This window comes from Lemur catta, chromosome X (assembly GCF_020740605.2).
Source record: "Lemur catta isolate mLemCat1 chromosome X, mLemCat1.pri, whole genome shotgun sequence".
NCBI lineage: Eukaryota > Metazoa > Chordata > Mammalia > Primates > Lemuridae > Lemur > Lemur catta.
This window is the reverse complement of record NC_059155.1, coordinates 6516437-6544154: the sequence shown is the minus strand read 5'-3', so window position 1 is coordinate 6544154 and position 27718 is coordinate 6516437. Positions and strand designations below refer to the sequence as shown.

The 27718-nt window shown below is 61.4% G+C and overlaps 1 protein-coding gene across 2 annotated transcripts; it reads left to right on the top strand.

Annotated features, from left to right (window-relative positions):
• The first annotated feature begins 13959 nt into the window (after nucleotides 1–13959).
• L1CAM (L1 cell adhesion molecule) lies at nucleotides 13960–27271 on the top strand. 2 transcript variants are annotated; one of them, XM_045538194.1, is made up of 27 exons: nucleotides 13960–14208; nucleotides 17047–17152; nucleotides 17326–17528; nucleotides 18513–18635; nucleotides 18724–18894; nucleotides 19173–19284; nucleotides 19436–19620; nucleotides 19792–19923; nucleotides 20052–20195; nucleotides 20544–20655; nucleotides 20749–20915; nucleotides 21010–21166; nucleotides 21358–21482; nucleotides 21609–21719; nucleotides 21895–22092; nucleotides 22276–22346; nucleotides 22527–22749; nucleotides 23280–23395; nucleotides 23583–23784; nucleotides 23871–23993; nucleotides 24082–24255; nucleotides 24356–24475; nucleotides 24577–24729; nucleotides 24869–25003; nucleotides 25141–25213; nucleotides 25312–25323; nucleotides 25884–27271. In XM_045538194.1, the coding sequence occupies exons 1-27, from the start codon at nucleotides 14133–14135 to the stop codon at nucleotides 26113–26115; spliced, it is 3756 nt and encodes a 1251-aa protein (XP_045394150.1). In that variant the 5' UTR covers nucleotides 13960–14132; the 3' UTR covers nucleotides 26116–27271. The 2 variants fall into 2 exon arrangements, with proteins under 2 accessions (XP_045394150.1, XP_045394152.1); XM_045538196.1 differs by lacking the exon at nucleotides 25312–25323.
• The last annotated feature ends 447 nt before the right edge of the window (nucleotides 27272–27718 follow it).

The window sequence follows — 27718 nt, the reverse complement described above, 5'->3', positions numbered from 1 at the left end:
ATCTGGGATTTACCATGGCAGAGCAGCTGTGAGCGGGGAGGCTGAGGTGAGGTCAACAGGGTCTTTGGAGACACAAAGGTCAAAAAACTAAGAGGTGGGGGCGTTGTCTGGGTGAGGGCAAGAGTGTGAGCATCGGTGCCAAGGCACAGAGATAGCACACAGCAGGCGGCAGACACGGCTCCACTTCCTGACCCAGAGGTGGGGAGCCCTGACCCTGGAGAAGCTGCAAGGACGGTGGCCACAGGCTTCAGCTGGCATTCAGGGAAGAGTGCGGGTTTGTCAACTGTGGAACAGGGTATCCACAGCACTTGTGGGATTTCTAATTGGGTGGGACAGAGGGTGAGCACGTGAGCTCTGGGCTGAGACTGCCACGCTAGAGACCTGGTTCTGCTTCTGAGCAGCTGCAGGGCAAGCACTCCTCTTCGTGCCTCAGTTTCTTCCTCTGCAACACTGGGGATAATAATGGGATCGACCTCCTGTAGCTACTATGTGATCTAAGGCCCTGAACTGTTGAGGAGGAGGGAAGATGTATTAGTGATCTATTGCTGTGTAACAAATCACCCCAAACACAGTGATTTCCAATCAGGGCAACCGTTTATTACCACGTGACATCTGCAGGTCGGGATTCAGGAGTGGCTTAGTTGGATGGTTCTAGCTCCAAGTCTCTTATGAGGTTGCAGTTGAGATTTTGGCCAGGACTGAAGTCATATGAAGGCTTGCTGGGGCTGGAAGATCCATTTTCAAAATGGCGCACTTATTGTTGTTGGCAGGAAGCCTTGGCTCCTCTCCATGTGAGTCCTTCCAGGGGGCTGCGGATTTCTCCTCCCAGACACAGTGATCCAAGGGAGAGAACAAGGAGAAAGCAGCGGTGCCTCTATGGCCTGGTCCCCAAAGTTGCAGCCGTCACTTCTGCTTTATTCTATCCATTAGAAGTGAGCTCCCAAGTCCAGCCCATACTCAAGGGGAGGAAGATTAGGCACCACCTGCCCGAGACAGGGGTAGCAAAGAATTTGTGGACCTGCCTGAAAACCACCAGGGCAGAGATATTGATTAACTGTAGACTTTGTTAAGAACATATGTTAAAATAGCTAGAGGAACTACTAAAAAAGTCACAGAACACTTCTGAACAAATGAAGGGAAAACGAAACAAGAAAACAAATTCAATCCACCTCAAAGATGACCAAGAACAGAAGGTCTGCCTGGGCCTGGTGACTGCCATCAGCGCGCGTTCCTACCACCTGCTACCAGGCCGGCCTCTGTGCCGCATGGGGCGCGCTGCGTGGGCTGCACAACTGCAGGGAGGGCGCCGTCCTCCCTCTGGGTGCCAAGTGTCCAGCCTCCACTTCCTGGCTGTTGGGGGCACTTGTGGCAGCAACAGTGTCCTGTTCCCAACTTGCTGATTCCTAGGTCATGGCTACAGTGATGTCTTCTTGAACTCAAAGGTTACACTGTGGCCTCCCGATGGTGGCACAGGGAGCACGTCCCACTGCTCTGGCCCATCTAGTGGCTGTGTAAGCATCCGCGTCCCTGTACAAAGTCCCTTTCTGTTTCTGATCAATAGAGGCCTCCCTGCCTCCTGCCCTGAGCCTTGGCTTATGTAAAGTGGGGGTGGGGGAGAGAAACTGGGGCAGCAGGACAAATGGAAAGCACACAATGATTGGCCGAATACATCCCAATAGAGCAGCAGTTGTCATGGATGTGACTGACTGACTCCGTGGGAAAGACGGGCGAAGGCAAGTTTGCCGCATGGCCGAGCAGCCCGGACACAAATATTCACAGCGGCTCCATTGTCGTCACTGAAAGCTGGAAGCAATCCGCTGTCCTTCAGCGCGTGAGTGGCGAAGCAGAGTGACACACACGAACCGCGGAGCACTACTCAGCAGTGAAAAGGAACACTATTGACACGCACGCGCACACTCAGCACGGAGGAGCGGCAAAGCTGTGCTGCGGGAAAGACAGACAAGAGAATACACATTGTATGGTTCCATTTGTCATACATTCTAGAAAAGTCAGAAATCAAATCGGTGGTGGCCAGGGGCCAGGGACCGGGGGTGAAGGGGGTGCTTGGCTGCAAAGGGGCATGAAGGAACTTGGGGAGGTGATGGAAATGTCCTACGGCTTGATTTTGGTTGTGGTTACATGACATTTACACTGAAAAGGGCGAATTCTATTGTATATAAATTATACTTCAATGAAGCTGATTTTTTAAAAAGACAAGAATTGTCAGACTGGATCAAACCAAAATCCAGCCATATACTGTTTCCAAGAGCTACACCTAAGCTGTGAAGACACAGAGAGATGGAAGAGAGAATAGAGAAGGAAGTGTCAGCCCCAGTGTCCACCCTGTCCCCTGCCACTTCCTTCCTGCCCCCTGCCTGCTGCCTCCCGCAACTCCCTCCCCTTCACATGGCCCCTCATCTGGAGCTCCGGCCAGACCCTCCAGGGCTTCCCTTATGCAGCTGACTGTGCCTATGAAGGGTGGGTCACAGGGAGCAGAGTGACCAAACTGCAGAGGCTATGAGAAGTACTCGATGTTGAAGGGCAAGACACAGCCATTTGCCCGTCCAGTGCCCCCGCCCTGCACAGCCAGTGTGTGGCCATGGCGGATGGTCGGTCACCTCTTGCTCAGGGCCATCCCTCCTGCTTCGTTCGCCTGGGACTTGCTCTGCCTACAGTCCTCTCGCCTTCCCGCTCTTGCTCCCATTGGCCACTCCACCTCGACGCTTGCAAGTGAGAGAATGGCTGTCACAGTCAAGCAGAGGGAGTTCAGATCCTAGCTCTGCCATTTACCTTCTGGGTGATCTTGGGTAAGGCGCTTGACCCCTCTGAAGTTCAGTTCCCTCACCCGTGAAATGGGGGCAATAATAGTGCCTACTTCACAGTGAGGCCCGTCACCTGGAGAGTGGGGGTAACAACAGAGCCTCCTTCCTGGGAGCGTGTGCGGATGGGCACTAAGGAGAGAAAGAGACTCTCTGTAGGTGTGCTCGCTGGCCCCACTCCCGAGCCCCTGGGGCTTCAGTTTCCTCGTCTGCAACGTGCCCCCCCCACTGCGCTCAGACGGCCCTCCCGAGGTTGGTGTACAAGATAAATGTGCATGAAGCACAGTGATGGCGAGTTCATGGCCGTGCTTGCTACGTGTGATCTGGTGTGATAACAGTAATTAGGATTTGACTATTATAAGTGGAGACCGGAGCCGTCATTGTGCATTAGCAGGTGCGCATTCCCTTCTCGCTTCAGCCCCATCAGTGTCCTCTTGGTGACCGGCATCAAACCCTAGATTAGGTAGGAGACTGGCAAGAGGTGGGGCTTGGGGAAAGGCCAGGAACTCCAGAGCATGAGTGGAGAGGCCAGCACCAGCTCTGCCCAGGCCTATCGGAGCCCAGATCAGCGCGAGCAGGAAGCTGACCACAGCTCAGTGCTTCATGGAAAATACCCCCCTTCTCCACCCAGCTCATGGGGCCACTGGCCTTGTGACCCAGGTGGGCTCAGTTTCCTCTGCTGTCTCCTGAAGATGCTAGACCGGTGGCACTTCCAGAGCCCTGCCAGCACCCCCATTCTGGCAGCCCTTCACTCAGGCTCCTAGGCTTGTCCATTCTCTTGCAAGAGGCCCTTAGAAACATCGCATCCAGACCCTCTCTGGGGGCAGGTGGGGCCACCTCAAGCCTCCCCTTCCAGGGGAACCGAAGCTGGCAGAAGGTGGTCTAATAGGGGTGGGCACGCAGGCAAGGATGCCAGGGCCCTACCATGTGGTCCCTCTGGAGGAGAGCCCTGCACCGCTTGCGGGAGGGGGGGTCTTGGGAAGCTGTGTTGAGGGCCCTGGGGGATGCTTCACTGGGCAACAGGCATGCCCATAAAAATACCGTGGCCACCAGGGCTGCAATCTGCCATCTGGGCCCTAGGCCTTCCTTGCCCTGAGGCTGCGGCCAGCTGGCTGGCTCCGGAATTCTTGCCTCCCTCCATCTCGCCTCCCCTCGGAGGTCATGGCCATGAACCTAGGAGGGACGCTGGGGAGGTGCTCCAGAGTGGGGCCAGCGGGATAGGTTGGAGGAGGCAAATCCCTAGGACAAAGAAATACAACACCTGGGAAACCTGGCTGGAGGGGGGGTTGGAGGAATATCTGGGAGTTGGGCCTGGCAGCTCGCGGGACACCCTCTCAGTGACCCTCTCATCCCTGGGCTCAGCTCTCGACCCGCCGCCCGCCGGGGCTCTGTGGTGCGCAGGATCCCGCGTCGCGGCGTGCCTCCCCTATGGCTGGGGATCGAGGCCTGCGCGCCCCTCCCGGAAGGATCTGGACCAGGCGCCAGGGTGGGGAGGCATTCGGGGAGGGCTCAGGGACGCTGAAGTCCTGCTCTGGGAGTCGGGGCTGGGGAGGGGGCGACCTAAACGCATGACACCAGGGCGCGGCCCGGACCGTGTAGCGGATGGGTGCCTATCGTTGGCCGGCGCCCTAGAGGGCCAGGAGGGGACTGGGGGAGAAGCTGTTTCCCCATCCGACTCCTCTCCACCGCCAGGCCCCATGCCCGCGGGAGCACTCCCGCCCCCGATTCCCGCTCCGAGCCTCCGGAGGCTCCCCAGTGGTTGCGCTGGGGACACTCCCGGGCTGGGGACCTCCGGCTGCGGGCGGGGGTTCCACTGAGCTCCAGGAGTGGGCCACCGGGAGGTTCCCAACCCGCACCGGGCGCGGCGGCCGGGATCGCCGGGGCTAGTGGGTAGGGCGCGGTGGGGCGGGGCCGGCGGCCGCGAGGTGATCTCACTGCTCCCTCCCCCGCCTCGCTCCGCTCCCCTCCCCCTCCCCTCCGCGAACGCCCGCCCCGCCCCGCCCCCGCCCCGCCACCGCCGCCGCCGCTGCAGCTGCACCGCAGACGCGCTCGGGCGGCGGGTCCGAGGCCGGCGTGCGCGGAGACTGGGCGGGCAGCCCGAGCAGCGGCCGCAGCGCAGGTAAGGCGGGCTGGCCGGCCCTGGCGCCCCGGCTGTGGTGGCGACCCCCTGCGCCCCCGCCCCAGCCCTGCCCCGGGTGGCAGACTGGGCAGCGCAGCCCGGTCCGGCCCGCGGTCACCGGCGTTGCGGCCAGAGCCCCACTCAAGCCGGGCTCCAGGCTCCGGGCACCGCGGACGGGAGCGGGGCGGGGAAAGAGGCCAGGTGCCTGCTGCAGCCCGACAGGTGAGGGGTACCCGGGCGGCGCCCTAAATACTGACCTGGGGAGGGGCACGGGGGGGGTCAGGCAGGGTCTGCGTGGGCGAGTGGGGGCTGAAGTCGGCGTGTCCCTGTGCGTGTGTGCGTGTGCGAGAAAGAGAGATCGGAGCCCAGTGCTCCCGGGTCGACCGCCTTGGGGTGTGGCCCTGGGCGTGGCTGCCCCCTTCCCTAGAGGGGAGCCCTGTTTGGCTGAAAACCCGGCCGCCAGCGTTGGGGGTGGCGATTGGGCTAAGCCGCCCCTGCAATGGGGGGAGGGGAGGGACCAGGGCTGGGCGCTGCCTGCCCCCCCACCCCGAGGTTAGGGGGGCTTTGTTCTCCCCCTTCTTTCCAGACCCCAGCCTGGGCTCCACGGGGTTCCCCTCAAAGCCTGCGGTAGAACCGGAGTCTCCTCTCTGGAGGCGCAGGGTGCGTCTGCAGCCTGTTTTCACCGGCTCTGTGGCCAATAAAGGGTGCACTGGGTGAGGTCGGTTTGGGCACCCACTGATGTGCCTCCCGTGCACATGGGTGTCGAATGTGGGTCCATCAGATAGGGGTGAGGGAGGGAGGGCTTCATTGGCTCAGGGCTAGGGACTTCTGAAAAACAAGATGCCTGGGCCCTGTCCCTGCCTGCTGCAGGTCTTTTGCCCATTGCCAAGTCTCCTATCTCTGTTCAGTTATGGGAGGGGTCTGTGATTCCATTCCCTCCTTTCTAGGTTAGATTTGTGGGGTCTCTTGGTTATCAGGGATTGCAAAGAACACTTAGTACAGCCGGCTGCTCCCAACAGGGTATCTGGACCCCTGCCCATCCCTGCCTGTCTCAGCCCTGCCTGCCTGTCCCCATCGCCCCAAGGAGTGGGGGCCTGGCACCCCCCTGCCCCATTAGGTGGATGCCCTGCTCCTGGGTGACGCCGCCTGGAGGGTAGGGGCTTCTGGGCAGCCCAGTGCCATCTCTGCTGACTCACGTGGTCCTGACAGTGAATAAGCCCAGCCAGCCCTTCTTCCCTGGAACTGCTGCCGAGCCCCATCGTTCTTGTCCCCCGTGAGGTGGCTGGGGCAGGCAGTGGGACTCTGCCTGGCCTGGCCTCTCACCTGGCACAGCACCCACCCATGCAGCACCTGCACGTGCGTATCTGCGGGATCCTGGGCCTTGGGGACTTGACTGTGGCCACTTCGGGAGTTCTTAGGAGGGCTGGGATGGGTGGGACTGGGACCTCCCCACCTCCCTGGCTCCTGGCCATTTCTCTTTGGTGCAGTCCAGTCTCCCTCTGCTTCTCCATATTTATTTGTGTTTGTGTGTGTGTGATCCCAAAAGTAACACACCTCACTGTGTGTGGTACACCTGAAATATACAGGAAAGAACAAAAGAAATTAAGAGTCTGGGGATCTGATCATGGAGAGGGAAAGCCCTGCTCAGCAGCCGCCACCTCCGTGAAGGCCCTTCCCCCCGTTCCCTGCTCAGCACCAAGACAGTCAGCACCTGGAGGCAGGGTCCCCTGCCCAGGGTGGGCAGTTGTTCACGGGCGGCTGCTCACGGCCAGTGCCCGCTTGGGCCAGGCTCCAGCTGGCTGTGGAAGAGCCAGTAACAAACTGGACCAACCCTGTCCTTGTCCGCATGGGGTGCGGGCTCATTTTCTTTCTATTTTATTTTCTCATAGTTCTCTGAAGGGAAAAGGGAAGCAGAGTCAGTGAGGAAGGGCCTGGTCCGTCGGCTCCTCTGGTGCACAGGGTGCCTGGGCTGTGCCCCCAGTCAGCACAGATCCCTGGTCCACACTGGGGTGTGGTGTCTTCTATGGCACGCATTGGCCAAGGCTGGCTGGCAAGGGGCAAGGAGGCAGCCCCATGTGCCATATTGGCCGTTCCCCAGCCTGGTGGCTTGGGACAGTCAGGTGTCCAATGAGGGGCAGACTCACTGATCTCCAAGGTCCCTTTCAAGGCAAATGGTCCCTGGTACCACTTGAAATGGCTGCAGCTGGCACTCTTCTGGGCATGAGGGTGATGTGGCCTTGCAGAGTGGCCCAGCCACTCCAGTCACTCATCACCGCCTGTGGCGCTGGACCAGGCTCCAGGAAGGTGTGTTCCAGAGGAGGGCGTGGAGTCGGGGTGGGGTCCTGTGCAGGTCCTGCCAGAGTGGGGGCGGACGGAGGTGCCAGCCCATCCCCTGCTCTGCAGGCTGAGTGGCGGCCCCGCCCTGTGCTCCAGACACTTGCTCTAGGGTCTCATAGGCCCCTGCTGCTATGATTGGGAAGGCTGGGGTTAGATCCCGGGGTGGGGCCCTCTGCAATGGCCCTCAGCCGCCCTCACCCCCAAAAGCTTTCTCTCTCCCCCTTGCTCTGATTGGCCCATCCTAGACACCCCCTTCTCCTGCTTCTCCCCCTTGCCCTCTCCTCGGCAGCCTCCCAGTTCTCCCTGTCCCCCAGACCATCGCTTTCCCCTTCCTGCTCAGTGGAGCTTGTGGGGTGGGAGCGGTGTATGCCCCTCCACCCTCCCTGGGCCTTGGCCCACTGCTCCAGCTCCACTTGCTTTTGTCTGTCTTCCACCTCTCTGCTCCTGTCCCCACCTCCCCAAAGCTGCCCCTGCCTCCCCCTGATGGCCTGAGGCTGTGCCCTGTCCAGCAGCCACTCAGCACACTCAGCTGGGCTCCAGGCCTTTGGGTTGGGCCCAGACCCTCCCCCCGCCCCCGTGGGGGCCTTGTCCGACCTGGAGGGTGGATGGGGGCGCCTGGTGGTGGCCAGGCAGATGAGCAGTGGTGGAGGTCGTGGGCTTCCTAAAGGCTGCCATTGGAGAGAGAGGGAGGAGCGGGCCAGGGCAGGAGGTCCTTAGTAGGAGGGTCTGCACTACTGGTCTCCTAGCAGCTTTTCTTTGTCCGGGGCCCCTGCCCAAGGCCTCAGGAGCTTGCCTTGGCCCTTCTGTGTTCCCTCCAGGTTGGAAAGCTGCAGAGGGAGTGCCTAGCCACTGTCTCCGCCACTCAGCAACTCCTGCCGGGCTCTGGCCCCTAAACCTAGCAGGGGCAAGGTGTGGGCCAGGAATCGGGTGGGGCGGGAGGGTGCCAGCACCCTGGGCTTTATGCACTTGGCCAAGGGAGACTTCTGAGCCCCTCCTACTCAATGTCAGTCTGAGGGTGGAGCTTGGAAGGGACTGAGTCCTCAGGGGCCCACTCCCTCCCTACCACTGTGGTCTAAAGGATCCAGTGCCAGGCAGGTGTGGGGACAGGGCAGGCCCAGTCTGGAGGTTTGCATGGGATAGTTGGGTTGCTGGGGGCACTTTGGGAGCGTGGGTGTGTGTGGCTTCTAGTATTCTTATTTGCATATGTGGAGCTCATATATCTGGTTGCATGTGTGTATTTGCATGTGTGTGTGTAATGTGCAGTATTCCTGTTCGTCTGGCTGAAGGTCATGTGTGTGGTTGCATGTATACATCCGTGTGCATGTCCACGAGAGACGCGCACACAGACTTCCTCACGGGCCCCAACAGGGCCTGTGCTGGGAAGGGGTGTGGCTGAGGGTGGTGGCTGCAGCGGCTGGATGCAGAGCTACGTGATGCAGAGCCTCTGGCCAACCCAGGCTTGTGGCTTCAGTGGAGGGGGCTGTTCCCTTTGGCCCCCTCCCCCAGCTGTCTGCTTCATGCCTGAGGAATGCTGAAGCCCTGGGGAGGACAGAGGCTCCATTGTCCGCCCCCAGGCTTCCTGTGCCCCCCTCTGCCCTTTAACCCTTTGGGAGTGGGGAGCCCAAGGGGGCCTGTGGGGCCTGACGGTGTCTGAGCTGTTTCCAGGCCCCCCTACCCCAACACCAACACGCTTGGGCCAGGTGGCCCAGGCCTGCTGGTCTAAGCAGCAAACCCCAAGGCTCAGGCCAGGGCCCGGCTCCCTCCCTCTCCCCACTGCCTACCTGTTCCGTAGTCCCATAGCCCCAGGGACCCCCAACCGGATGCACATTGTCCCTGAAGCCCCTCTAGGGCTCAGGTCCTGAGGAAGCCTGGTGCCTGGGAGGGGCCCTGCTACTGCCTCATTTCTCTGGCCTTCTAGGGGTCTGGGAGCTGGAGCCTTGGCCCCTGCTCCATGGGGCCTTTGACTAAGCTCTGACTGGAGAGAGGAGCCTTGCAGGCAGCTGAGGCCTCTGTGTGGCAAGAAAGGGGTCAGAGTGCACCAAGATTCTGGATTCCGGATAGCAGGGATGGGGGCAAGAGACCCAGCATGTGCCCAAGCCCAGCAGGGAAAGGAGTTTGCCTTCTCTTGGGCTAAGTCACGTAAAGTCCCACAGAGCCGTAGGCCACAGGGACTCCAGCCGGGGACCCCAGCCGGGATGGGAGGGTTTGTTTGGGGCCAGGTTCCTGCTCTGTGCTGAGATATGATGTTGGTCACATCCTGCTTCCACATGGCCTCCCTCCCGAGTTTGCTCCCTGCCCCCGTGTTTGCCTGCCATCTGCCTGGCAAACAGGCCCTTCCCCAGGGCACAATGGCCCCTGGTCCCCTGGGAACCCAAGCAGGCACACATGTCCGGATGCCAGAGTCTCAGAGAGGCCAGCTGACCCCAGAGTTGCCTTTGGCAGCTTTGGGAGCCTCCACCCCATCTAGAACGCCACCCCTGGTGAGTGCCAGTGCCAGCTCTGCAACCTTGGACACAGTTCTCCAGTCCTATGAGCCTCAGTTTCCCCCTCTGTAAAATGGGAATAATGATGGCTAGCACCTCCTTCACGGGGGAATGCTGAGGATTACATGAGTCGATGTCTGAAAGCATGTTTAGAAGACTTCTGGTGTGTGATCAGTGCGACCCACGACTGTATTTAACAGCGAGGGCGGCTGCCTGAGATCCCGGGGTGGAGCAGGGCTGGCCAAAGGTGACAATCCATGACCGTCCTCCCTGCCTCCCCACAAAGGGTTAAGCCCTGTCCTTTTCTTCCCCATTTTTTAAGGAGAATGGTCCCTTACAGGTAAGCTGTAGTTGCCTTGGAGACCGAAGCCTCAGGCTGCTGAGGGGCTGAGGGTGCACTCTCTGGGGGTCCCCCCTTAAGGAGGGGTGAGGTGGGCAGTGCAGAGGACTACACAGCAGTCCTTTAAGAATTGCGGTTCCCCAGGTACCTGTGGGGGCTCCCTGGAGCAGCCTCCTTTGCGTATTATCTCAATAAGCCAGTAGGCTACAGCAAGCCTTCCCCCACCTCTGCTAGCCAGGGAGTTGGGCTCCATCACCATAGAAACCCACCTGCCACAGCCTGGGGGGCAGGGCGAGGGGAAGCCTTAAAGGGACACAGTGTATGGGGTGTAGGTGACATACACACCGACAGGCACAAAGGCCCCCTTAGCCCCCCAGGCTACAAGTGCATGAACCTGGCCCCCACACTTTGACCCTCCCGTGTACCTGGGTGCTGAGCCCCCAGCCCCACCCCCGCTCCAGCGTCCCAATTAGCAGGCGCTGCCATCCACAGTGGACGGGCAGGAGGGCCAGGAGATCTTTTGCCCCTTTCTTGGAGGGCCTCCTGTTGCTTGTCCTTTGAGAAGAACTCAAGGCAGAGCCCGGGAGCCGCAGGCGTGGTGCAGTGTGCATGCTCAGGGCACTCTTGGACGTTCAGGAAGGGAAGTAGCGACCCACGTCTCAGACAGGCTCCACCACCTCCCTATCCCTCCCTGGCAACCTGTTTCCGGTCAGACAATGGTCAGACAATGCTGGTGCAGAGGAGAGGAGAGGACTCCCTGTGGGACCCAGGGGCAGCTCAAGGGGCAGGGGGTGGGTGGCCTGCCCTCATCTCCCTGGCCTTGTCGCCTCAGTGCCCTGTCTTCCTGCCTGCCCAGTGCAGTGTGTGAGGCCCTCACACCTGGGCAGTGTGGGTTTGGAGCAGCCCTACCTCTGTCCTGCACCCCCAGCACAGCGGCCGGTGTACACAGTGCGTGTGCATGCATGCACACGGGCACACGCGCTCACTGTCGTGCCCACTCCGGGCTGGCAGCAACCTTGGAAGGATCCTCTGCGATTCCCTGGTGCTTGTCTTTCCCCTACCCCTCCCCGCCGCAGGGACCTCCACCTGTTCCCTGGGATGGCATGGGGCAGCCAGCAGCAGGTCATTCATCTTGTCTTACACTCGGCCTCTTACCCCAGTGCCACAAGTGGACGGGGCCTTGCCGCTGTCACCAAGGGCTTTGTTGGTGTCTCTGGCCCCAGCTCACGGCTGCTCCACCTCTGTCTGTCTCTCCGCCCTCCTCTCAGTCCAGCCTGACCTCCAAGCCTGGGAAGGCCGCCACTGACCCAGGCTCCTCTTCCCTACTCCCCCGCCCCTTGCCTGGCACACCCCCCCAGGGACAAGGATGCTGCGCAGGCGGCCTGCGCGCACGCGCACCCGCCCACCCCCGCCCCTCACTCTTCTCGCTCTTTCTGCCGTTTCTCAGCAGTGCTTTCTGCTGCTGGCTCTCAGCCTTTGTACTCCTTTTCCTCTTGTCTCCCTTTCCCGCCGCCTAGGTCTCTGTTTCTGGATTTCTCCGGCTCCCTAACAGTTTCCATCTTGGTTATCACGGTCTTCCAATGCCTGTCTTTGTCTCCTGTTCCCCAGCCCCACTTCTCAGCCTCCCCTGCTCCCTCCTGCCTGTCTCCCTCTGTCTGTCACCCCTCGGCAGACCGACCTTGGCTCCATCTGTGGAGCGCTCCCCCTCTCTGCTCCCTTGCCCTCGGTGGCTGATGGGGGTAGGCGCCTGCTGAGATGACAACCTTAGCGCTTGCTCTGTAATTGCCTGAGGAATGAGGCAGATCAGAGACCCCGCGGCAGTGGCAGGGGAGGAGCGAGAGCCCTCTCCTGGCTGTCGGGCCTCTCACCTTCTGGTTCCTTCCTGCCTAGCTCTGAGTGCCCAGGGTGGTGGCTGGCTCGGTAGCAAGTACCAGGGGACCAAAGAGAGGTTTGATGTGAGGCTGTGGGGAGTCGAGCTGGGGCTGGGATGGGGGAGAGAGTGGGGAACAGAGGGTCAGGGATATTGTATGGACCCTGTGTGTACCCCCTGGGTATACATGCCAAACAGCATTCCGGGAACCTTGATTTGGAGGACAAAGAGAGGAACTGGCACGGCAGAAACCATCGTTTCAACAGAGCACCCGAGCCCCCAGCAGCAGGAGGGTCCTTTCTTGAGCTTCCCCTTCGCTCCAGTCTTTCTCCCCTCCCCCTCCTAAGACCAGTGCTCGGAGCTCCCAAGGCTGCTGTTTGATCGCCCGCTCTCTGATCTGAGTCCCCCACTGCTTCGTACAGGCCTTGAAGTTGAGGCCAGTGCCGCCTGGGGCCTGCCCTCATCGCACTGGCTTTGTTGGAGGAGGTGGGGGCAGAGCAGACCCACTGTGGCTCCTCCCTTCTGGGCCCCAGCTCAGCTCTTGCAGCCATTTGCTACTTCCTACCCTCCAAGTCACTCTCTTGGCCTCCAGGCTGGCCACGCTGACCCCGCCCCCCGTGCCTCCCCAGCCCTCTCTCCAGCTTTGGGTGGGGGCCTCTGAGAGCTCCACGTTGACTGCTGCTCTCCGCCACGTGACCTGCTGCAGTCCCCACTCTGCTCGGTCACTCCCTCACACAAAATTGATTTGTGGCTCCTGACAGAGCTCAGGTGCGTCAGCACAGCACGCCAGGCTTCTCTGCCCACTTTCAGTGTTCTGTGTGAGGCTTGGTCCCCCTGTGATAAGGTCCTAGCTGGGCACAGGGGACATGCCCAGTACAGATGCAGTGGGGGCATCTGGTCTGGGGCTCCAGCCTCCATGCTCTCGGTCACCCACCAGCGCCCCTTGTTGCCTCTCCTGCACCTCGACCCCTTGCCTCTTTCTCATGCCCTTTCCCTTTTGGAATCCACGTGGTCTGTCCAGTTGGGAGTCTGTTTCTTCTTCTTGTCATTGTCAGGGGAGTCCCCTCTTGCACACAGGTGGGCTGTGGGCATGGCTGGTGTTGCCTAGGCTTAGGTGGACACAGATAGCAGTTGACTCAGAAAATGGCTTGCAAGCTGGGACTGTGAGGTGCTTGAGAGGGGTCAGAAACTCTGTCTTGAGAAATGTCCCAGCGCTTTCCGTGAGCGCTGTCCTGACCCTGGAGCATCTGTAAGGGAGGAGGCCACGGTCACCTCTATTGCCCCCCAGGGGACTGAGGGGCAGCAGGGAGGTGTTTTCCTCCTTTCCTCTCTTTGTCCCACCAATTCTGAGGGAAGGCTTCTTTTCCCATTCTTTCTCATCCTGAAACTGTTCTCTACTCTGCTCCTCAAGCCCCCATCAGCTCTTTGGGCCCCACAGCACCCAGGATCAGGTGGCTCTGAAAGCCATAGCAATGGGAGTACAAAGAGAGTTCTTATCCACATAAGCGTGCACACTGTGCTTGTGTGTGCACACGGAGATAGTGGACACAGGGACTCACCCCCACAGAGTCACACAGAAACACAAGACACACAGGCAGCTAGCAGACCCACGTATGGACTCCTCCAGACACACACGCCAGCACACAGCCACTGCTGAGTGCACCCTCCCAGGGAAGACGCATGCAAATGGCCTGTGCTGCACACATGGCGCGTAAACACCAGCGTACCTGGCTCCCTGCCCACGTGCAGATCCGCACCCACACGGATGCCCACGGATGCCTGCTCACAGGCACATGGAGATGCCGTGCAGAGTGGCCTGTGGCATGCACTGGGCAGCTGACGGGGCAACAAGTTGGTGCTGGGGAAGCAGCTGGCAGAGAATAGAGAGGGAATAAAAGGCAACCCGGAGGCCCAGCCGGGGTGGGGGGGAAGGAGGGACGGGAAGCCGGCGGCGGGGGCGGGGCTGGGGGCGGGGCCAGGCCGGGCTCGCGCAGATGTTAGTCGCTAACATCCTTCCTTCTCTCCTCTCTCCACCCCACCTTCCCTTCTCCCTTCTCCCAGTGCCCCCACCCCAGCTTCCGCCCCAGGCCGCCCACCAGCCCGCTTCCCTCGGCCGAGCCGGCCGGCTGTGCCGCCGCGCTGAGCCGCCAGCGCCGGCAGGAAGATGGTCGTGGCGCTGCGGTACGTGTGGCCTCTGCTCCTCTGCAGCCCCTGCCTGCTCATCCAGATCCCCGAGGAATGTGAGTAGCCTCCTCGCCTTCTCCCTGTTCCGGGCCCTCAGCCCGCACCCTGATCACCTGGGCATGGGGAGGGCGGGAGGTACCCCGACGACGCGTACCTCTGGAGAGGGGCAGGGTCGAAGGCGTGGGGTGTGTCAGCACCACAGACAGGGCCAGGACGGGCGGCTGGAGGTTTCAGCACCGCGGACAGCGCAACCACGGCCGGGCCGAGGCCTTGGGCCGCCTCCACACGCCTGCTCTGCCCGGCCCACCTCCCTCCCACTCACGCTTCCACCCCACACCCTAGGGCTGTGGCGGACAGGAGACTGAGGCTGTCCCCTGTCTTCAGCCAGCTTGTGCAAAGGTCCAGATTCGAGTCTTGTCCCTATTTCTGACTTGGGTAATTCTGGGCCCTTGGTAGCCCTGTCTCTGAACTGAGACAGCCGGCCCGGCCCAGCAGCCCTCTGGGTGCTTTCCGACCCGTGGTTATTTGGTGAGGATGGGGGCGGGGCTGCTGGAGCATGTGTCTGTGATTGTCACACTTGTAGGGGGAGGCCACAGGCAGGTATGTGGCTGTCGGGGAGTACAGCTGTAGCGTTGTGACTGAACTTACTTGTGTATGCTTGTCAGTTGGAAAGACTGTCTTTGCATGTGTGAGTGTGTGTGGTTGCGATGGACTGAGAGCATGGGTCTTTGCGAGTGTGGTTTTGACTTCCTGTATGGGCAAGTCTGTGAGTCACGATGGCTGTTACTTGAGTTGGGGTTTGTGAAGGGCTGAGGCATTTGACTGTGACGTTGGGTTGCGGTGGGCTGTGAGTATGTGTGGTGGGCTGGATGTGAGTACCTATTTGCACGTGGGGAGTGTGTTACGGTGATGTTTTCTCTTGAGCGTAAGACTTGTAAAGACACTGCTCTAAGGGGCCATTGGGCTTTGTGAGGGGGCATTTCACAGGGCATCTTGAGGGCAGGCTCCAGTGCCTCCCTCACCTCACCTTGCCACCTTTGTCTCTGAGCCTGGACATAGGGGAGGACAGTGTCACTGAGAGATGAGCTGGGGGCTAGGGGTGGGGAACACTGTGCCAGGAATAGGACAGGGGCTCCTGGCATCAGGGACAGCAAGGGTGTGGAGGGGGTGAAGAGGGGCTGATGAGACAAAGGTTGGGATGCCCCTTAGAGACATACGTGGAGGTCCCCATAGTCACACCCAGGCAGACTCCGCTGCCACAGGTGCACGTGGACACGCACTCACAGGTAGATGCAGAGGAGCCAGATACTTGTATCCTGCCAGGCACAGAGACAGGAAAGGGGCAAAGATACCGGGAGAAACACACATGAGCAGAAACACACACAGTGAGGTTTTTAGCCACAGAGGACACAGGTGGACGTATAATACAACATCATCCACCGACGTGCAAGTAGTGCATTCTGTGTAGGGGAAGATGGGTGTGGGGACAGCACGAGGCCAAAGACCATGGCAGTACCAAGGCTGCCCTGGGCACTGACCAGCACTTGTACTGACCCTGCTACGAGGCAGCCAGGCGCCTCCCTGCCGGAAGCTGCCCTCCATCTGTCCCTTCCCAGCTACCCCAGCCTCTTTGTCTCTTTCCTGCTTCTTCCACCTGGTTGGTTTTCCCCACCCTGTCATCCTTGTCCCTGTCTCTTGCTCTTGGGCTGCCTACACTGGCCCCTCCCCAACTCAGGGCCCTGCGCAGCATCCCCAGGGAGCCTGGTCCTTCTTCCCAGAGGCTTTACACCGAGGTCTTCTGCAGAGACAAAGCTTTCAGAGGCGGCTCACTTCCATCCCTGTCCCCCTCCCTCCCTGCCTGCCTGCCTCCCAGCGCCCCTGGCCAGTGCGGGCTGAGTCCTGGGGCTGGGACCATCCCTCTGGCCTCTGCCCCAGGGAGCTTGGTGGCTGGTTGGGAGGGAGGAGGAAAGGGAAGGAGGGCTGGCACCAGCCCTGCAGGCTGTGAAGACTCAGATGCAGCAGCGAGGCCTTTGGGAGAGTTTTGAGGGGGAGGGGCGCAGGGCTCTGAAGGCCTTGGTAATTGGTAATTGAAAACACTGAGCTGTGCTAATTGGATTAGCGGGGAAGTGGGCTGGAGCCAGGGAGGGTGCCCTGGCTGGAGGCTGTCTGCCTTCCAGCCTTGCAGGGCCTCCTGGCCGGGATGGGGTCAGTTCTGTGGGCCCCACCAGGCCCTGCCAGCGGGCTGCAAGGACGCTCCTTGTTAAAGGCAAGAATTTCTCTCTCCCTGCCCGTTGGAGCTGGGTCCGCCTGGAGTACTGCCCTGTGCCTCTACCCCTCTCCCTGGGCACCTGCCACTGCTCCAGCCCAGCATGTGCCCCTTGTTGTCACCACCTCAGCCTCCTCTCCCGCCTTCTCTTCGCCTTCTCTTTCCTGGGGCGGGGGTGCTGTCTCTCAGAGTTTCTCTCCTTCTCTCCCTGCTGCCTGGGACTGCTCAGATGAGGGACACCACGGTAAGTCGCAGAAGGGGCCATGTGCCCTGTGCTCTTGGGTCCCTGTGTCAGAGGCTCCTCTCAGCCTGTCTCTCTGTCACCTGCGTGGGGCTGTCTTTGTATTGTCTCTGTCCTTATGTCTGGTCCCCTCTCTCTCCAACACAGGTTTGTCCTTAGTTTCTGTGTCTTTGGCTTTTGTCGCCTCTGTCTTCTTTCTTTCACACCCTTTGTCTCTCTCAGGCATCTGCCTTTGTGACGTTTCTTGCTGTCTTCTCTCTGTCCCTGTCTCTTTTTACATTTTGTGTGTGTCTCTTTCTCTCTCCATCTCTTTGTGTCCCACAAGCTCCTGTGTCCCTCGTGGTGGGAGGCCCATCCTCACCACTACTCTCCCCATCCTGTCCCCAGTGATGGAGCCACCTGTCATCACGGAACAGTCTCCACGGCGTCTGGTCGTCTTCCCCACAGATGACATCAGCCTCAAGTGTGAGGCCAGTGGCAAACCCGAAGTGCAGTGAGTGGCCTCTGCAACCTCAGCCTCCAGCCCTCACGCCTCCCCGGGCCACCAAACCTCTGCACCCAGCTGCTCCCCGCCCGTCCCCTGAGGACTCCAGCTGCTCACACTCCTGCCGTGGGCCTGCTCTGGCCCCCTAGGGCCTTGGCCTCTGAGCTTTTTTCTGCCCACAGGTTCCGCTGGACGAAGGACGGTGTCCACTTCAAACCCAAGGAAGAGCTGGGTGTGACCGTGCACGAGTCACCCCACTCTGGCTCCTTCACCATCACGGGCAACAACAGTAACTTTGCCCAGAGATTCCAGGGCATCTATCGCTGCTTTGCCAGCAATAATCTGGGCACTGCCATGTCCCACGAGATCCAGCTCATGGCCGAGGGTGCGACGCCCTGCAGGGGCCAGGGAGGGCCTGGGCACATGGGAGGCTCCCTCAGACAGGCCCCGGGAGCTCGTGTGGGAGTCTGGCTGGAAGCCGCTGTCCTGCAGCTGGTTGTTTAGTGTGCAAGGGTCTGAGTGCCCTGCCAGCCCCCTGCCCGGCCTCTTCCCCCGCGGTGTCCTCCTTCCCCACCCTCTCTCCTCTGCACTGTGGGATGTCCCGTCCCCCGTCCCCTGCGCTCCCTCGGGCTTTTCCAGTGCCTGCCTGGCAGCTGCCGCTGGGCCCAGGGGTGAATGGCACCCTGTCTGAGTCACTGAGTGGCCTTGGGCTTGGTGGCTTGTGTTTCTGTTTGGTTTCCTTCACCCCTCTCAGGCCATCTCTGTCCATCTCCCGTGCTTATCTGGCTCCTCTTGCCTCAGCTTTTCCCCTCCGTCTCTGCTGCCTCCCTCCTCTCTCGGCTCTCCCTTGCTCCCTGGCCTCTGCTGGCGTCCACCCTCTCTTCCTGCTCTGGGCTCCGTAGTTATCTGTGTCGCCCTTTCCCTGGGGTTTTTCCTCCGTTCCATCCTCCCTGAGCTTTCTGCCTCCTGAGCGCTCTCCTTTCCCCTCCCTGCCCCTGGCGTTACCTTGGGAACCATTGCCATGGTTTCCGTGTCAGGATGATGGAAGGGTCTGTGACTCCCGCATCCGTCCACGGCTCCCCTCCCCCAGCACTGCACCTCAGCCTCCCCCACCCGTCCTCCCTGGGCGGGCAGGGACAGCTGAGAACTGCGCGGGGTTAACCCTTCCCGGCCACCTGGGCTCCTGCTCACCCTGTCCCTCCCTGTGGGGCGCCAGCCTCCGCCCAGAGCCCAGAAAGGACCAGAGTCACTGCCGCCCTTCATGTGGCCTGACCCCTCACCCACTGGTCCTTCCCCAATATAGTCCTCCTCCTCCTGCCCTGCACTTCCTTGATGGGGAGGAGAGTGCCAGCCTCTCTGTCCCTTCTAGGTGCCCCCAAGTGGCCAAAGGAGACAGTGAAACCTGTCGAGGTGGAGGAAGGGGAGTCTGTGATCCTGCCTTGCCACCCGCCACCCAGCGCAGAGCCGCTTCGGATCTACTGGATGAACAGCAGTGGGTGCCGGCGAGAGCTGACGCCTGGGAGTCATGGGGATGTATTCCTGGGTGGGAGTCCTGACCACTGCTTCCCTGTCCCCCGCAGAGATCTTGCACATCAAACAGGATGAGCGGGTGACGATGGGCCAGAACGGCAACCTGTACTTCGCCAACGTGCTCACCTCGGACAACCACTCGGACTACATCTGCCACGCCCATTTCCCAGGCACGCGCACCATCATTCAGAAGGAGCCCATCGACCTCCGGGTCAAGGCCAGTGAGTCTCAAGGGCCCTGACACCCCCTCCCTGGCTCTTCTCCCCCACAGCAGATTGGACAACCCTGGTCTTCCTCAAGAACGGCTTGGCTCCCACCTTGAGCCCGCCCAGGCCCCTCCCAGGTGGCCAGAGCAGAGATAGGGCATTTTGTTTAACAGGGGAGCACACTGAGGCCCCAGGGCCTTGCTGGGGTGCGCAGAGCCACCTGGCCTTGTGAGTCCATGGGTGGGGAGGGAGGAGTGGGCCAGCCACCCACTGCTCACCGCCCCCCCATGCAGCCAACAGCATGATTGACAGGAAGCCACGCCTGCTCTTCCCCACCAACTCCAGCAGCCACCTGGTGGCCTTGCAGGGCCAGCCTTTAGTCCTGGAGTGCATTGCCGAGGGCTTGTGAGTCTGGGCACCCAGGGCGGGAGGTGAGAGGGGCCTGGCAGGGGCTCAGGCCTCTGTGGGGGGGCTGAAGGGGGCTGGGCTGAGCAGCCTTGTCCTGTCTCCCCTCTGCCCTCCTCCCTTGGCCTCCCTGCACCATGGCCCTGGGCAGCCCCACACCCACCATCCAGTGGCTGCGCCCCAGTGGCCCCATGCCGGCCGACCGCGTCACCTACCAGAACCACAACAAGACCCTGCAACTGCTGAACGTGGGCGAGGAGGATGACGGCGAGTACCGCTGCCTGGCCGAGAATTCGCTGGGCAGTGCCCGGCACGCCTACTATGTCACTGTGGAGGGTATGGTGGCTCTGCCAGGTGCATCCTCCCCCAGTTGCCGCAGGCTCCCCGGAACGACCTCCTGGGATGGTGGCCTGCAGTGCCCGCTGTCACGGGGAGAGCAGGGTCTGTGCCGGGGGCAAGAACCGGCTGTGGGCTGTGGGCTCAGGACAGTTCTCCTGTTCCTCACAGCCGCCCCGTACTGGCTGCGCCAGCCCCAGAGCCACCTGTACGGACCAGGAGAGACTGCCCGCCTGGAATGCCAAGTCCAGGGCAGGCCGCAACCAGAGGTCACCTGGAGAATCAACGGGATCCCCGTGGAGGGTGAGCAGGGCCTCGGGCAGGGTGAGCGTGGTGAGCCCCGGGCACTGTAGGGGAGGAAGGGGAGTGGGGGCCTCTGCACAGCTCAGTGCTCTCTGCCTGGGCCCGTGGGCCTCCTGCTGTATGCACAGAGCTGGCCAAGGACCAGAAGTACCAGATCCAGCGTGGCGCCCTGATCCTGAGCAACGTGCAGCCCAGCGACACGATGGTGACCCAGTGCGAGGCCCGCAACCGGCATGGGCTCCTGTTGGCTAATGCCTACATCTACGTCGTCCGTGAGTAGCAGCCCGCCGGGAAGGCCTCCACAGCCACTCAGCCAGCAGCCATGACACGTGGAGGCTCACCCTAGACATGAGCCCCAGGGGACACTGGGGGCTGGGCCAGAAAGGCTTTCGGGAAGAGGCAGACTGTCAGTTTGGCCTCGAATCGTTGGTAAAACTTGGACGGTCGGGACTGGAGACACATCTGTGTCTGAAGGCAGAGAGGGCCTCAGCCTGGTGGGGGCCAGAGGTGGGAGTGGCACAGGAAGATGTGCAGGGTTCCCGGGGGCCTGAGGATGCCAAATGGAGAGTCACTGGCTTCTGTCACGATCGTGGCCCTGAGTCCTGCCGTTTCTCCCCCAGAGCTGCCGGCCAAGATCCTGACTAGCGACAATCAGACATACATGGCTGTCGAGGGCAGCACCGCCTACCTTCTGTGCAAGGCCTTCGGAGCCCCTGTGCCCAGTGTCCAGTGGTGAGTGCCCCTTCCTGGTGCGGGGACCTCTAAGCCATCACCCGTCCCGGGGAGCCCAGTGGGCCTGAGCCAGGCCTGCGCTGCTCACTCTAGGCTGGACGAGGAGGGGATGACAGTGCTTCAGGACGAGCGCTTCTTCCCCTATGCCAACGGGACCCTTGGCATCCGAGACCTCCAGGCCAATGACACAGGACGCTACTTCTGCCAGGCTGCCAATGACCAAAACAATGTGACCATCGTGGCTAACCTGCAGGTTAAAGGTCAGATGACTTCCACCATGTGACTGGCAGTGCCTCTGGGAGGGAGGGTCAGGATCTCCGGAGTGACCCTGACCCTCCCCTACGTTGCCCTCAGATGCAACTCAGATCACGCAGGGGCCCCGGAGCGCAATCGAGAAGAAAGGCTCGAGGGTGACATTCACGTGCCAGGCCTCCTTTGACCCCTCCTTGCAGCGCAGCATCACCTGGCGTGGGGATGGTCGAGACCTCCAGGAGCTTGGGGACAGTGACAAGTGAGGGCCCAGCCCTAAGCTAGGCTTGATGGAAGGGCAGAGTGAGAAAAACTAGAAGGCCAGACCTCTTGGCCTCATCCATGGAGGAGCCTCCGTGCTTTGCGGGGAAGGTTCTGGCAGGAGAGGAAGGGGAGAGGAGGGAAGTGCTGGGTCTGCTGGGAGCCGAAGGGCGAACAGGGCCCTCTCCCCAGGTACTTCATAGAGGACGGGCACCTGGTCATCCGCAGCCTGGACTACAGCGACCAGGGCAACTACAGCTGCGTGGCCAGCACCGAGCTGGACGTGGTGGAGAGCAGGGCGCAGCTCCTGGTGGTGGGTGAGTCCTAGGATGGGGTCCTGGGGCATCGGGGGCCCAGGCTCGTACTTCTGGGCCCTTTCGAGCTGGCGGGCGGGGGGTGTGGCTCTCGAGGGTGCCAGAGAATCCACCCTCCGTGGCCCTCAGGGAGCCCTGGGCCGGTGCCCCAGCTGGAGCTGTCTGACCTCCACCTGCTGAAGCAGAGCCAGGTGCGCCTGTCCTGGAGCCCCGCTGAAGACCACAATGCTCCCATCGAGAGTAAGAGGCCCGAGCATGGTGCCACCCCACCGCCCCACCCCCAGGGCCTCCCCTCGCTCGGCGTGCGCTTGTGTTTGGGGTGCTCAGGGGAGAGCCAGGCTTGTACCCAGCAACCCCATGGCCCTTCCCTTAAGCCACACGCCGATGACTGCATTGCCGGTTCACTTCTTGGCAGAGTATGACATTGAATTTGAGGACAAGGAAATGGCACCCGAGAAATGGTACAGTCTGGGCAAGGTGCCAGGGAACCAGACCTCTACCACCCTCAAGCTGTCGCCCTATGTCCACTACACCTTTAGGGTTACTGCCATCAACAAATACGGCCCCGGGGAGCCCAGCCCGGCCTCCGAGACTGTGGTCACGCCTGAGGCAGGTAAGCCAGCATGGTGCCCACTCCCATGCCACCTGGAAGGGGGCCTCAGTCCCCAGGGCCCTGGACTGTGCCCAGGTGCCTCTGCTTTCAAATTTCCAGGGGGAGCTGGGGGGAGCGGGGTTCCCTGGGGCTGCTGGCCCCTGTCTGCCTGCAGCATTGATGTGCTAATATGTTACTTCCCAGCCCCAGAGAAGAACCCTGTGGACGTGAAGGGGGAAGGGAATGAGACCAACAATATGGTCATCACGTGGAAGGTGAGGAGCCCTGGGCTGAGCTCGCCCTGGACAGGAGGCCGGGCCCCAGGTGTTTGCCGCTCTCCTTTGGCTGTGCTAAGGATGAGGCCAGTGGCTGGGGATGCAAGTCTGGGCTGGGGCTGGGCCACAGAAGGCCTGTGCTCTTGGCCAATCAGCTCCTTTTCTGCCACCTCCCTCCAGCCGCTCCGGTGGATGGACTGGAATGCCCCCCAGGTTCAGTACCGTGTGCAGTGGCGCCCTCAGGGGACACGGGGGACCTGGCAGGAGCAGATTGTGAGTGACCCGTTCCTGGTGGTGTCCAACACGTCCACCTTTGTGCCCTATGAAATCAAAGTCCAGGCCGTCAACAGCCAGGGCAAAGGCCCTGAGCCCCAGGTCACCATCGGCTACTCCGGGGAGGACTGTGAGTATCCGGTGGAGTCCACCTGCGTGTCACTGTGTGCACATGTGTGGCCTACTGCCCGCCACCATGCTGGTCCCCAGCTCCCAATACTTGGGTGCACATTTCCTATGAATAAGGATATTCTCTTACATAACCAGAGTGATATGACATTCTGGACACTTCCCACTGATACAATTCTATAATTGGCAACCAATATTCCAGTGGTGTCAATCAACGATGTCATTTGTAGCACTTCCTCCCTGCGCTACAGGAACCCAGTACAACAAGCATTTAGTCACTCTGCTTCTCTGCTGTCCTTGAGTCGGGACCGTTACCAGACCTTAACTTTAACCACCCTGTCAAGGCTTTTTCTGGTTTCTCCTCTAAGTTACTGTTTTCACCTTTACAACTAATAAGCAGTCCAGGGAGAGATCTCCAGACCATGCAAATGCACCGCTCCTCACCAGACTCCCCCATGTAGCACGCAGGGCCATCTTCCCCATGTGGGAGGGCTCCATGTGGGCCCTCTGCAAGTCCCCGGCTGTTTCCAGACCCACAGGTGAGCCCCGAGGTGGAAGGCGTCCAGATCCTCAACTCGAGCACCGTGCTGGTCAGGTGGTGGCCTGTGGACCTGGCCCAGGTCAAGGGCCACCTCCGGGGATACAATGTAAGGGCCCAAGGCATGTGAGCTGGGGTTGGGGCGATCACCAGGTGAAGTCACAGGATCGGGGGCTTCCTCCTGGTAGCCTGGGGTCAAGAGGAAAGAGCCCCTGTCAAGGGCGATGGGGCGCATGCACTAGGAGTCCCTGCTAGATGTCTTCTGACCCTACGAGGTCTGCTGTCCCCCTGTGCAGGTGACGTACTGGTGGAAGGGCAGTCAGAGGAAGCACAGCAAGAGGCACGTCCACAAGGGCCACGTGGTGGTGCCTGCCAACACCACCAGCGTCATCCTTGGGGGCCTGCGGCCCTACAGCTTCTACCACCTGGAGGTGCAGGCCTTCAACGGGCGAGGACTGGGGCCTGCCAGCGACTTCCCGTTCAGCACCCCAGAGGGAGGTGAGTCTTTCAGCCCACGCCTCCACCTCCCACCCTTCCTCCCCAGACTGGGCAAGGACCTACCTGCCGGCGTCTGTGTCCCGCAGTGCCCGGCCACCCTGAGGCGTTGCATCTGGAGTGCCAGTCTGACACCAGCCTGCTGCTGCACTGGCAGCCGCCACTCAGCCACAACGGCGTGCTCACCGGCTACGTGCTCTCCTACCACCCTTGTGCGTGTAGCAGTGGCAGGGAGGCGGGTGTGACTTGGAGGGGGGGCCAGAACTGGCAGCCCAAGCCAACCCCCGCCCGTCCCCACAGTGGATGAGGCGGGCAAGGAGCAGCTGTCCTTTGACCTTCCGGACCCTGAGCTTCGAACACACAACCTGACCAACCTCAGCCCGAACCTGCGGTACCGCTTCCAGCTTCAGGCCACCACAAAGAAGGGCCCTGGCGAGGCCATTGTGCGGGAAGGAGGCACCATGGCCTTGTCTGGTGAGCAGGAGGGAGGGCCTGGCCGGGAGGTGGCCCAGGAGGGTGAGCCTTCGGCTGCTTGGCTGGTCCCACACACTCCCCTCACTCCCTCGCCCCCCAGGGACCCCAGATTTCGGCAACATCTCTGCCATGGCGGGCGAAAACTACAGCGTCGTCTCCTGGGTTCCCAAGGAGGGCCAGTGCAACTTCCGGTTCCACATCCGGTTCAAAGCCCTGGGAGGTGAGCCCGAAGGGGGCCCTGGGCGGGGTGCAGGAGGGGGCTCTGGGCTGGGGGCTGCCCAGCACCGCCCTCATCCCGCCACTGCCCTCTCGCCCGCGCAGAGGAGAAGGGGGGCGCCTACCTGGCGCAGTACGTCAGCTACAACCAGAGCTCCTACACGCAGTGGGACCTGCAGCCCGACACCGACTACGAGATCCACCTGCTGAGGGAGCGGGAGCTGCTGCACAGGATGGTCGTGAAGACCAACGGTACCGGTGAGGCACCAAGTCCGCTTCTCCCCGTCCCTGCCATGGCCACCGCCGCCCAAGCCTCATGCGCGGCCCCAGAGGGCAGCGGTCCCTCCGCCAGGCAGTGGCTCACCTGGGGCCGCGTGTCCTTCCTGCCCTCCCGCAGGCCGCGTGCGCCTCCCTGCCGCGGGCTTCGCCACCGAGGGCTGGTTCATCGGCTTCGTCAGCGCCGTGGTCCTGCTGCTGCTCATCCTGCTCATCTTCTGCTTCATCAAGCGCAGCAAGGGGGGCAAGTACTCAGGTGACTGCTGCGCTGGGGGGAGGGTGGCCGGGCGGCACGGCGTGCTGGGGGTGGGCAGGGCGCCAGGGCTCTTCCTCCCAGGCCGGGGCGCTTCAGAGCACAGAGGGGAGGGAGCCGGCCTGTCTGTGTGTCTGCAGTGAAGGACAAGGAGGACACCCAGGTGGACTCCGAGGCCCGACCCATGAAAGACGAGACGTTTGGCGAGTACAGGTGAGTAGGGCAGGGGCAGCTGCCGGCGCCCGGCTGTACCCTGGCTCTCACGCCTGACCCTCTCTCTCTCTCTTCTCTGTGCTGCTGGGTGACTTCAGGTCCCTGGAGAGGTAAGGCAGGGGCGGTGGAGGTGGACATCAGACCCCAACGGCAGGGACCCCCTATGCACAGTGTGCGCCTGGGAGCACCATTGTCCCCTGGTTGCCGGGGCTCTGACAGGACTCGTTCCCAGCCCTCTGGCCCAGCACCCCCCATTTCAGGGAGAAGCTAACACACCCCAGCCCCGCTTCCCCACACTGACATCCCAGCTTCCGGGCCTCCCTGTCGCCTTCCCAGCTCCTCTCCCTAAGGGAGGCCCCAGACAGCAGGCACCACAAGGGCTGACAGCCAGAGTGGTGTCCCTGTCAGGCTCACGTACACAGTGCCAGGGGACCAGGCACGGAGCCAGGCCCTGTGAGCTACCAGGCCGAGCGCCCACTCGCTCCTGCCCAGTCATCAGGACCCTGCGAATGCCCAGGCCAGCCCTCCCGGGAGTATGTCAAGGACAAGACCCCAGAGCCACCTGCCAGGGTGCTCAGAGCTGCTCTTCCCCGCACACACTCAGAGCAAACGGAGGGCAGGTGGGAACCTGCCTCATCCCCTCACCTGCACCCACCCTCTGCCTCTGCAGTGACAACGAGGAGAAGGCCTTTGGCAGCAGCCAGCCATCACTCAACGGAGACATCAAGCCCCTGGGCAGTGACGACAGCCTGGCTGATTATGGGGGCAGCGTGGATGTACAGTTCAACGAGGACGGCTCTTTCATTGGCCAGTACAGCGGCAAGAAGGAGAAGGAGGCGGCAGGGGGCAACGATAGCTCAGGGGCCACCTCCCCCATCAACCCTGCTGTGACCCTAGAATAGTGGAGTCCAGCTAGGCAAGGCGGGGCCTGTGCTGTGCCCGTGACCTTGGGGTTGAGGCCCCTCCCTCTCTCCAGCAGGCCCGTGGGAAGCCTGAGTTGGGGCAGAGGACAGGCCCCTTCTTGCCACCTGGTCCCCACTTTATTGCCAAAATCCAGCTGCACCCCTTCCTGGGCACACGCTGCTTTGCTCCAGCTCAGGGGCAGATCACCTACGTGTCAGGGGCCTTTGGGTGCTGCCTTGCCAGCCTGTTTGGGCAGACGGGCCATGGTTTCGGGGAGCAGAAGTGAGGTGGCCCCGGAACGATCTCCATGACGCTGTCCTCCTCGCTCTCTGCCTGGGGCAGACATGGTGGGGTCTCCCCAGGACCAGGGTTGGCACCTTTCCCGACCCTCAGCCACTCCCTGGCCAGCCTGGCTGGGACTGCGGACGGAACTCGGTGTCCCTGCCATCTGCTCCCTTTTCTTTGCCATCTCTGCTCCAACCAGGAAGAGGGCTGAGCAAGCTGGCCACGAGTGCTGGGGAGGCCATCTGCAGAGCCCAGAGTCCCCGCCCCCAAATCACACTAGGTCACCACCCTCCTCCCGCCGCCCGCCCCACCCCGCGGCTGGCTGTCAGGAGCTCCATACACACGCTGCCTTCAGTACCCACCACGCAACATCCAAGTGGCCTCTGTCACTGCCGGGGTGCAGGGTGGGCACACCTCCTCCCACTGCCCACCGGCCAGCCCCTCCCAGCTGCCGCCACCCCCCAGGACCCTTAGCAGCCCTGCCCACCATGCCCTGTTGTCTGAACAGTTTTATTCCTCAGCCTCCTCCCGAACCCCACCTTGGGAATGTAAATACACCGTGACTTTGAGAGTTTGTACCCTCGCCCTGACCCCATATGCCACTAGTGTGTAGGCAGATGTCTGAGTCTCTAGGTGGTTTCTAGGTTTTATAGCAATTAGCTTTGATGAACCCATCCCCAGAAAAATAAAAACAGACAAAAAAAAAGGAAACCTTGGTCCCCCCAGCGCTGCTGCGCCCCGCCCAGCAGTTCGGGCTCCCCATATGCCTTTGCTTGGTCTGTCAATGAGCCCTCTTCAAAAAACAAAAGTATATATATATATGTACATAAATATCAGAATTATAACAGGTAAATAAAACCTGGAAATGAAGGAGGCCTTTCGTCACTGTGCCGAGCTCTGTGTCTGCCATCCACGCCCCGCACCGCAAGGGATCGCCAGGACAGCCCCACGGCCCGGGGGCCCACACGTTCTGCCTGCTCTGCAGGCCTTGCTGCCTGCCCCTCGGGTGTTGCTGCCACACTGTTGGTGGGACCAAGCTTAGGCTTTCACCACGGTTGGGCCATTCATCTCTGCGGGGTCACATGTGGGAGTAGAGTGTGGCCAAGGCCCCTGAGGTCCCAGGGCCTCTTCGCTGTCTAAGGGCACATGAACACCCACAGCCACCTACAAGCGTCTGCCTGGCTCCGTGGCTTGGCAGAAGCAGCACGACGTGCTCTGGTGGAGTGGTCCTCCCTGCGGTCCTCTGCCCTCTAGACCGCTGTGAAGCACTTTAAACTAACGACCACAAACCTTGAGTGGACCCGGGGATGGCCAGCT

Bases quoted from the DNA above. Each gene is read 5' to 3' on its own strand.
- L1CAM (XM_045538194.1), top strand. From the start codon at position 14,133: ATGGTCGTGGCGCTGCGGTACGTGTGGCCTCTGCTCCTCTGCAGCCCC. The intron at 17,529-18,512 runs GTGCGACGCCCT...TGTCCCTTCTAG, and splicing joins GATCCAGCTCATGGCCGAGG to GTGCCCCCAAGTGGCCAAAG. The intron at 21,167-21,357 runs GTGAGGGCCCAG...CCCTCTCCCCAG, and splicing joins GAGCTTGGGGACAGTGACAA to GTACTTCATAGAGGACGGGC.